An 11,257-nucleotide genomic window follows, 5' to 3' on the forward strand; every position below is an offset into this window, starting at 1 on the left:
ATATTCTTTAGAATTTAGGACTGCTATGACATGGTATGTTGTTCATCGTGGTTGGTGAAGTGGAGTGTTCTTCAATTGTGAGGAATGCCACGCACAAGTTAATTGATTAAAAGGAGCATGTTACAAAGAATACAAGTCTAAACATGACGCTGTTACGGCATACAACAGTCAAGTCATCCAAGCCGAGCTAAAATTGGCTAACTTCGAAGATAAGAAGAAGTGCGATTTCATGTGTAAAGATGTCATAATCCTAGTTCTGGTTGTAATCATCATTATTTTACTATGTAAGATAATCTGACTTGTAAGATCAATGTGTCAACTGTCAGTACCTTTATGCTATTTTGCTATGTAAGATGTGACTTTTTTTTGTTAAATGTGGTCGTAACGTACTTATTTACAATATTACATGTGTATGAATTCTATCTATCGATTCCTTCATGGTTATCTCACTCTTTTGACAACCTCACTCCCTCCCTCATCAGCTTTATCTCTATCTCTCTCCTTTCTCTGCTCTTTATATGTAAAATACTCAACTGCTCGTCATCATCGTATGCTGAACTCCTAGGAAGGGATGGCATCACCAACCGCTGATCCAGCCTAGGTTCTTGAAAGAGATGTAGTGTCGTCGTCAAACATTGAAGAAAGTAGCCTGAGCCACTACCTCGACCTAGACTAAACAGACACATGTGAAGGCGATGAGGTAATTTGTAAGTAGATGAATGCATCTATTCTACATATTATCGTATAGGTTCTCAATAGTTTTTTCACTTATGCTTGATGCTCCGAAGAGTCACAACAATGAGAAATCCTAGGAGCGGCATCGTGTCTGAGGCCCCTCGAAGATGTCTACGGAACGATTTCTGATCATGGAGGTCTCACCAGAAGGGGAGCCAACTGCACCAGAGAGAGTTCTAGGGCCATACAAGTCAGTCTGTGGGATTGCTGTTAAGGATCTTATGCTCATCAGCTACAGATTGTGGACTGGTGAATGAGGTGATCCGCATATGGTTCCTGATTCGATCAATATATTAGAGAAGTTTGACTTCCCTAAAGAGATAAATATAGAAGTAGTTAAGCGTAAGATGCTAATGATCATGGGCCTTTCATTTAAGAACCGGAAGGAGACACTGAACAAAACGTATGTGTAGAAAGGTACAACGCTAGATTTCCGCAAATAGCCGCAACTGGAAGATCATTGGCAAGCCTTTGCGGAATACAAGTTGTCGAAAGAAGCACAGGGGTTGAGTGAGGTGAACAAAGCAAACTCGAAGAAGAACCTGTACCCACACAATGTCGGCAGTCATGTGTACGTGAGGAAAGAAAGGCAGTGGCAACAACAACTAGATGAACTGAGAATGATCGACACACTTCCTTCTTGAGAGGAGTGCCTTATTGGTCTGATGGAAGCTTATCCTTTACAACCTCTAAAGACCTGGAAGTGACGCAAGATCTTGCAAAAAAGCTTGTGAAAGCCTACGAGCAGTCTGTACAAGGCTCTTTCAATCCAGATAGGGATAGGTATGAGCTCACCTTTGCTCGAGAAACAAGGAGCACAGTAGTCGCACACGATGCGTTGAGGTGATAGGTTGGAAATATGGATTCCTAGGCGGCGTCGACAATTACAAGAGTTGAAAGAGATCCCAAGCAGAGCGAGATGCAGAACAAGCTAGGATGATGAAAATACTTGAAGAAGTGCTAAAAAGGAGAAGAAACACACAAAAGAAAAAATAGCACAAGCAGTACAATAAACCCTCATGCGGGGAACAAGGTGCCATTGTGAGCGAACAGGAACGGCCAGCAATGTCTCCTAATGTTGTGTGCTCCAGCCCCGGTGGTCATCGGAGTAGTTGTGCATCCACGGGAGTTTTGGGAGCTGACTCCATCACTTATGCTGTGGATCTCATCACAGCATGAACACCGTGTGAACTACACATTGGTGCTAGAAACATTACCATCAAGGTAGCTTCTGGCGTGGCTTATCCCTGTGGCTCCCATGAATATTTGCACGGGCGTCCGATACCAAAGAGCTATGTCATGGTCGAAGTAGACGACGCAGTTGACCACTACCGCCATGTTGAGGTGGACTACCCCGTAGAGGAGGGGGCGAACACTACAGGAGAGAACGAGCACACATTCATCGCGTGGGAGAAGATCTACATAATGTTTTCACCAGGGATAGCTCCTGAGAATCTCTACCTCGAAGATCTCCCTCTCCTCTTCCATCTTCCAAAACAAGTCCACCTCCTCAGCCATCGTCTCGAAGAAGTCCATCGCTCAAGAAGTTAGCACCATTAAAAAGCCAGCCATCAGCTCAAAAAATAAGATGAGATTCTGCAACATCTAAGAAGACGACATTATCTAAGAAGTCAGTGGCATCTAAGAAGTTGGCGGAACCCAAGGATATCTATTCACTCATTACTGAGGAAACCTAAAAGATTACGGATGCCAGTGTCACATCTTATTTCCATCCTCCACCACCTCCACCGAAGCCTATTGTGCCTGAAGATGCCTTGAAAATTTTCATGAAAATGATCAAAGCTAAACAGACGGGGGCGACTTCAAGTAAGCCGCCGACTGACTATGAACACATTAGCAAAAAACATGCCAAGAGCAAACCAGACCCAATCATTAAGGATGCTCCAAACATTGCAAACTTCCTAGCTGATTCAAGAATAATAGCAGAGGAACTAGCACAGCTTACTGTGGGAGTGGATATATCAAAGTTGGATGTTACATGGCCGTTTGAGTTGAGCAAACCTTTGGTCAAACTAGATATAGAAAGAAACCTTACAACTCAAATGCGCCGATTACATCAGTGGTACTTGGAGCAGTTTAGGCAGGGTTTTCAGGTGTTCCCCGTAAGATACAAAAATGAATATTTTCTCAACGGGGATAGCTTCTTCTGGTTGGAATCTTGCGCTTGTATGAACTATATAAGCAAGATGCCCTCGATGTGGCTATAGTCAGAGTGTGGACTCTATAAGTAACTTATGCATATAATTCACGTTATATGATCGTGTACCTTGAAATTGCATAGCTAACTTCTCTCCTTCGTTGAATGGAGATCCAAGCATACAAACAACACTTAGATAAGAAAATAGGATTCATTGATCCTGGGCTTGTGAACCAAAAACTTGTACTGAAGAATCCAGACTTCACCGAGGACTACTTATTGAAGTGTCTGCTTCACCATCAATACAAAAAATTCATACTCTTACCCTACAGCTATAAGTACGTTTTTGCGTGCCAGGGCGTCCTCATTTTATGGACCACTCAATTCTAGTACTAATTTGCTATGGTGACATATTCTGCAATTTTCATTGGATCCTCTTTGTCATCCACCCAGATTTGAGCAAGATCATTGTCTTGGACCCACAAAAGTGAGATAAGATGACTTACCAACACCTTATTGACATGCTAAACATGTTAACTTGATCATTTAATCTTCTCGACAATTGTATCTAAGTTTAATTGGTATTCATATTCACGTACAGGGGGTACATAAGATACCGCAAAAGGAGTGTTATCCACTTTCCATTCAGGAAGTAGTACGATATAAAAACCGATTTTTTGGTACTTAATCCATATTCATGTCTTGCATTTCCTACTTAATAAAAGGTTCAATTTATTTCACTAACGAATTCGTTCCTCTTGAAGTGTATGAGGCAGCCACCCGGTAACAATCTTTGCGTGTTTTATGTTCTTACTTTCATGCACGCATTCAGCTCAGATGGAGACGCTGTTAGGTTCAATGTTCTTGAGGTATGAAATAACATATCAATGCCTTCTTTTCAATTCTACACGTGTTCAATGACTAATTCTTTCGATTCTTCAAACGCAGAGCTCCAATCTACACACAAGTGTGTTACAACATGCATAAATACATGCCCTTCAAGAACAAATGATCGGATTCTTCTTGGAAGATGTTATCAACCTAAATGGCGAGTTTCATGAACCGATCATGATGTCCACGCGTGAGAGACCTTCAGATGACACCGTACCTTATAGTAGAGAATATGCGACAAGGAGGAAGGCTACCAAGGGGCTTGACAACGTATTATATTTTTCCAATTGATACAATATTAATGAATTACATTAATTACTATTGATTAATGAATGATATGAAATACTTTGTATGATGCGGAGTTGGTATCGTCGGATAACTCTTCGATAGAATGGCCTTCCAACGATGATGCGAAGGAGGAGCAAGAAGCAGCGGCCAGTAAGTGTGCCTAGGAGGAGAATGAGAGGTTGGCCCGTCAGCTGTGCACTGTATAGGAGCAAGAAGCAGCTGTCCCATAAGCGTGTCTAAGAGGGGAGAATGAGAGGGTGGCCTATCAGTGTGCTACGGAGGAGGCCGAAGGCTTAAATCGTAGAGGCGTTTAGGCATCAGACTTCGATGTCTTTGATACACCAGCGAGCCTGGAGCATAGATGACGCTACGGTCGATCAGGCGTGGCCGGTCCTCCGCTCCACCACCGTCGGCCCCTCGGCGTCCCCAGACGTACACACGCCATCAGTCATCAGTGTGGAGACACGGTCCTCATCGTAGGAGAGGTAGAGGGATACTGGACTAGCTCAACTCGACCGACTTTTCAGGGGGGACCTGTGAGAACTATTATGTATATATGTGTGTTTGTCAATGCCTGACTTGTAATATGTGTTTATTGCTATATATTAATGAAGGTGTTTTTATTATTGATTTACAGTAAATATATGTATCATTGTATGCATGTATTGAGAGAGACGGAGAGATCTAGGAGAGAGAGGGAGTACAAAGAGGATAGAGGGAGGGAGGACCGAGGAGGGAGGAGAGGGAAAACTTTGTCGGCTAAAACCTTCAGCCGACAGTGATGCCTTGGGTATCACTGCCGGGTGAATCCTTTATCCGGTAGTGATAACCCCCTTCATTGACAATCCACTAAACCGGCAGTGATAGTCCTCGACTTTCACTACTCGTTGCCCACTGCCGGCTCGTCCACTACCGGCTCCAAAACTGGCAGTGAAGGGGGTTTTGGAATTGACGGTGAAGAGGGTTTCTACAATAGTGAAAGGTTTTTTTCAAAGACAGTGGGCATAATAGTGGTAAATCCATGCGCACTCTATGCTCTTGTATTGGTTGGGTTGGAATTCTAGGGTGTGTTTTGTCCTTGCATCATCTCATCCTGCCCAAGTGGACGCGTAGAATTATGAAAAAAAAATTGTTTGGTTGTCTGCATCCATTATTACAGTCTGGCTCGGCGAGTACTAATATACGACCTCATCCTAGCCCGGCGGATGCGGACTCTACATTCACTCATCCAGGCAGACCCACTTATTAGTATCACAAAATCAGCTTCATGCGAGTAACCAATAACAATTTCAGCTCTTACATCCGCTCATACGGTCTCATATTCAGTTAACTAAATAGAAATCCAACTCAACCTATCTAGACATATACAACTAACCAAATATTTTTTCAACAAATATAACTCTGCTCAGCTTGCTTCCCCTCAGCCTACTTATACGATACAATTCTAAAAAAAACTCGTTCGAGAAACCAAACACACCCCTAGTATAATCTCCAATGGTACAATGTGTGTGTGGTACGCCAGTTTGTTTAAAAAATAAAGAAAAATGAATCTTGCATACATACTTTCAATTTACATGAAACACTACTCTCAATAATATTTTAAATTAATTTTTTTCAAAAACAGCCTACCTTAGGTGGTTTCTAATGATAAATATCAGCAAGCTATGTGGGAGGCTACATCAGATTTTTGCTTATGTTGACGAGAGAATGAATGAAGAGAGAGATACAAGCTAGCTACTGGTAAGTAGATATTCTACTCATTAAATACATTGATATTATAGTCTATTGTATGTGAATCTACATTAATTTTATAGACAATATTATAATTATGCTATTAGAGAAGTTGACTATTGTACTATCTATTAATAACGTGTACAACTCTTATAAATAGAAGCTATCTACTCTCTCTGATTGCAAATATAGGTCGTTTTAGCCTCCTCAACTAGTCTCTAAATATAAGTCGTTCTCGAACTTCTATGCATTTTTTTCTCTTTTATTCCCGTCTTGCCCTTGTTTAATAAATGCTACCACTCTCACAAATAAGTGAGTTATCTTTTCCAATGCAGAATAAATAAAGGGCAACAAGCTCATTTGATCTACTTTCTTAATTCTTGTGTATAAATCTAAAACGATATATATTTGTAATCGGAGGGAGTATATTGTTAGAGATGCTTTGAATAATGCATACCACAATTAAAGGTAGAGAAGGAAAGTGATGTTCCAAACTTATGGCCACTGTGTCTAGCTACCAGCTTGCACATGCATCCCTTAAAGAGAAATTGTTATGGTATGTACATGATCCATCACAAAACACCTTCTTACTTTTTATTCTCATCACAAAACGCGAGCCAAATTCACCAGGACTATAGTAGAGTTTTCTTTTCGTTCAAAAAATACAAGAACTTTCTTTATGGAAAAGAATGAGCATTGCAAAAAAATTATAAGTTATAAACTCCAATACAACAACATGCATCCTGGAATTTATCACCGCATGATTCACAAAATTAATTATCTAACATGGAGATGTATTTCTAGCTTACAGATTATACATACACACCCTCGATCTATTGACAACTTCATCAAACATCTCTGTGCAACATGAGTGTGTGTATATGTTCAGATTCACAAAGTAAAAACAGTCTAGTATGTTCTATATATATGAGTGATACTGGATTTGTTCATTTCATCCTTACTAGGAAAATGCTCAGCTCCGGCGCGCCGCCACCTCCGGGGCCACTGTTGTCACCGGCGGTGCCACCCTCCTCCGGGTTGATCATGTAGAAGGCCTCGGAGTCCTTGGACCCGACGACGCGCTCGACGCGGGCGCGCACGTACGTGAGCTCGCCGTCGGGCCCCGCTGGCACGCCGCCCTCCTTCTCGGGAGCTGCCGGGAGCACGCCGGCGCCCATGGACACCCCTCGCAGAAGGCGTAGCACGTGGCGCTCGTCGTCGGAGGCCTCCTTCCGACGGATGGCATACCCGGCCTTGCGGCCGTTGCAGTAGACGGCCCAGACGTACTCCTCCACGAGCCGGCGGCGCGCGCTGCGGGTGTCGCTCTCGAGCGCCAGCTTGACCATCCCGGAGGAGATCTCCCGGTGCAACGCGCTCGTCAGCATGGGCAGCTCGATGAGGAACAGTGGCGGTGAGCGCGTGTCCTCGTGGATGGCAAGGCTCACACGGCCGCGCCGGTGACCGAACAGCGTCACCGTCGTGGCGTGGTCGGCCAGGAGGGCCCTGTTGTGCCGGCCCAGCAGCGCCACCATCTTGCACCCGGATGAGAGCATGGGCATGAGCTTGAACATCTTAAACAGCCCGCCGCCGCCGCCGCCGCCGCCGCTGTCGGATATCTTCGTCCGGCGTCCATTGGTGGACGGCCGGAGCAGCGAGCGGAAAGTAGGGCCGTCGATGAAAGACGGCATTTTGCGAGTGAGATCGATCGAGTTGGTGCAGTGCAGTGATACTTTTCTCCTAAGCAAAGGGGCCTCTCTCGTGTGGATATATAGCCATACGATAGGGAACGGGGAAGAAGTTGGATTGTCGTTGTTGGCTGTTCACTGACTATTGGAGTCTTACCGATACCCATCGTTTGCCTGATTGGATTGTTGTACGTTGGATCTGAGTGTAACCTGACTACAGACTTCCACAGCTCGATTCGTACTAACGTGTCCAGCCTAATGCAGTCATCACCCGTGTTACCTGAAAGCTCGTGTCTAATTTTTTCGTCAAATAAGACGTCTCGAATCAGAGTAGAATTTTGAAATTATTTTTGTTGAATCAGACATCCTAAATCTGAGTTGAATTTCGACACTATCAGAGTTGAATTCCGACACCATTTTTTGCTGAATTAGACATCCCAAATTTGAGTTGAATTCCGACGCTCGTGTAGAAATTCAACTCGAATTCGGGATATCTGATTCTGCAAAAAAAATACACGTCAGATTCTACGTTGTATTTTCTGCATATCCAAAAAAAAATTAATCGGACATCCGATTCCGAATTAGATTTCGATACCCGTGTCTATGATCAGGTAACATTGGTTATCACTAAAAAAGCGGACTTAAGCTCCACCTGAAAATTATTTTCATCCAAGATAGTTTAAAACAATCATTGGCTTTTAAAAGGAAAAGGTTTAGGCCCCGTTTTCCCTCTGAATATTCTGCAGGATTCCGATGAAATTCCTGAGTTACAAACAGGGTCCTACGGTGCTTCAGCCTCCATGATGCACAAATGTGATGGGAGTTGCACTTATCTTAAAACTTCCGAAGGTATAGATAATTAGGCAAAGCCATCAACCATGAATTACACTTCAAAATTTGTGCAAATCCGAAAAAGCATGGAAACAGATATTGCTGAGAAATTGTCATCAGCATACCTCCGTAGAGTACTAAACTACATTTCTATGGATGTTTGCTATCAACAAGGATCTTTTGGATCATGGCAGGCTGATGGGATCGATGGTGATGTATCTATATAGGACGGACCACTTGGGGTAGCGCAGGATGGAGGAATGGTTTGCTTTTCTCGTTCGATCGGTATGTGTCCTCCGTCCATTACCTGAAAGTTTCCGTCATGGGCTTTGTTCGTTTCCCTTCATCTCCATATCAAACAGGCAAAACAGCGCTAGATCGCTACGCGCTGCCACTCCATGATCATCTCTCTTCTCTGTACTAGAGAAACTCGATGTTTCCAGCTTATCCGAATCCTTGAAACTGACAAGCGATCTTGCCCGCGTGTCAGGATCACAAAACTGAAGATTAATCATATACAGGCATGTCCTTCACGCACAATAATATCCTTCGTTTCATTGTTAGCGATCGAGGCGCTTCGTTGCGTAGTGATTTAGCTAGCTGGGGATGCGTCTTTTTTGGAGGGGATGCATACATATATCATGCATGGATAATGACTTTCCCTATCAAAGGTTCCGTGGGATAGGTCTCGTCAGAATTGTACGTGAAGCAGGCAAATTATTGGGGAGTGCACTGGTCGCGGCTGTGCATCTCTGGGTGTGCATGACGCATGCACATGGTGTGTTCGAGATCGATCGGTCGATATCGCCTCATGGATGCGCACGTTGTTTCGGGCTGTCAGTTAGGTAAGATTAGGCTGAACCTAACGCATTCCTTTCGGGGACAAAAATTCCGTTGTGAAAGAATTTTCGTTCTCTGCAGCGTTCTAACGGTTTCACTTCACGATTTCCTTCACGACGGGATTCTCAGGGTCATTCCCTTCAGGACAGGATTCTCTCTCCTTTCCCTTCGCGATTCTCCTCAAATGGAAGCTGTTGGAGATGAGAGAAAATAAAGAGAATAAGAAAGAAAAAAGGAATCGAGAAGAGAATGAAGTAAAGGGAATATGGTTGGGAATGGTCTTAGAGAGGACAACTAGTCAAATGCGAGCCAAGCAGAACCATGTTCGACTTGAGACCCGAATCAGGTTATCTGATCCGTGCCCGCAAAGCTGATGGTAGAATATTGTATCCATACGCGTCGGGTACATGAAACCTACGGATCGCCCATAGATATTTGATAGCAGCAGCAAATCAGAATTTCAGAAACCCAACAACAAAAGCAAGGCAACAGCAACCAACAACAGTACATATTTACAACAACTCAATTTCTCAACAAGTCAACATTACAATACTTCATTAATCATTACAGCATAATAACAAGTCAAACAACATAATAACAAGTCCCAAGGGAAATCTCTAACTCTCAAGTGTCAAACAACATAATAGCATTATAGAATGGAACATAAGGATACAATCCTATATTGCCTCCTACTGTCGATGTGCCAGAAGCATCGGATTCCTCCATGGACGGCGGTTGGCGGGTCGACTATGGACAGCACCCTAGGACAGCGATCGGCGCTCAACGGGTAGGATATGAATGACGACTGACTAGAGGTGATAGTCGGCGGGGGACAACGCTGAGGACGACGCCAGACTGGGAGCAACAGCCGGCTAGGGGTGATGCCCGATGTAACATCCTGAGTTTAGTCTATAGATTATAGCAAAAATCACTCCCAAATTTTTTGTAATTAATTAATCCATATAAAATCAAGGAAATATGTATATGTATATATACCTATATGTATATATTCATAAATATTAAATTGGCTAAGCATTTCAAAATGCACTAAATTAAAATCTAAAGTTCTCTATACATTAATTAATTCATGTGCATTTGGTTTATTGTATTATGGTTCTTTGAGAGGAGATTGGAATTGAATGTCTCTCAATTTTAAATCTATTCTTAGTTTCCTTTCATCTCAAATCTAAGTTAAAATCAAATCTTTTGGATTCAAATCATGTTCCAAATCTAAGATATTTTCTACCTTTGCATAATTCAAATATACATGTTTGAATTTATGTCAAGTCCAAAGTCAAATCCAAATTCAAAAACTATACTTGAAATTAAACCCAAATCCTTTTCCTTTTTGCTTTTTCCATCCGGGCCTAATCCCTCTCTCCTTTCTCCTTGTGTGGCCCAGCCAGCCTGGCCTTCTTCTCCTCTTCCTACGCTCGGCCCACCAGCACGCCTCCCTGGCCCGTTCGCCCATGTGCTGGCCTGCCCGCTCTATTGCGCCCACGCGCGCGAGCCACGCCATCCACGTGTCGCCATTCGACGGCCCGTCATCGTGCCTTCTTCCTCGCCAGCGCATTCAATGCGCCGACGACTTTCATGCTTGTCCCTCCATGCTCTTGCTCTCTCCCCACTATCTCTGCCCTCACAGCACTTCGCATGAGGACCTGCCACCACTTGACTTCTGCGACCTCACGCGCAAGGCCTGCACAGTCCTACCACCACCACAGAAAAGTCACGTCACACCTTCTCGCCACTGCCGCCTCTCGGTGCCACGTCTCACTCCTTGCCGCCTTACTGTGCTCCCTCTCCTTCTATAAATAGAGCAGTTCATCCTCTATTTCTTTGTTTCCCCACCGTGCCACCACCACAGCACCGTCGTCGCGCCATTGCTTCGCCATCACTATTTCTCCCCCATGAGCTACCAAGGAGTACCATGAACTCGTCGTCATCCCAGTGCTGTCGTCCACCGCCAGGAGCCTGAGTGGAGCCTACTCATGCTGAAAGCTGAGCCACTCCACCGCCATCGCTCCGTCGCATCATGAGCCGTCGTCCAACTTCTCACCGTCTTCGAGCTCGGTGAGCATCCCCATCCCCTCGCGCA

General features: G+C 44.0%; 1 protein-coding gene across 1 annotated transcript; it reads right to left on the minus strand.

The window, feature by feature from the left end:
* Nucleotides 1-6,551: 6,551 nt before the first annotated feature.
* On the minus strand, nt 6,552-7,637 carry LOC133902036 (protein MIZU-KUSSEI 1-like). The gene has a single exon (XM_062343610.1). It carries the CDS (start codon nt 7,489-7,491, stop codon nt 6,751-6,753), a length of 741 nt encoding a protein of 246 aa, XP_062199594.1. The 5' UTR covers nt 7,492-7,637; the 3' UTR covers nt 6,552-6,750.
* Between the last annotated feature and the right edge of the window lie 3,620 nt (nt 7,638-11,257).

The sequence above is a fragment of the Phragmites australis genome, chromosome 20 (assembly GCF_958298935.1).
Source record: "Phragmites australis chromosome 20, lpPhrAust1.1, whole genome shotgun sequence".
Lineage (NCBI taxonomy): Eukaryota > Viridiplantae > Streptophyta > Magnoliopsida > Poales > Poaceae > Phragmites > Phragmites australis.

What these genes read in the sequence shown, in the direction of transcription:
- LOC133902036 (XM_062343610.1), bottom strand. Translation starts at nt 7,491, where the DNA reads ATGCCGTCTTTCATCGACGGCCCTACTTTCCGCTCGCTGCTCCGGCCG.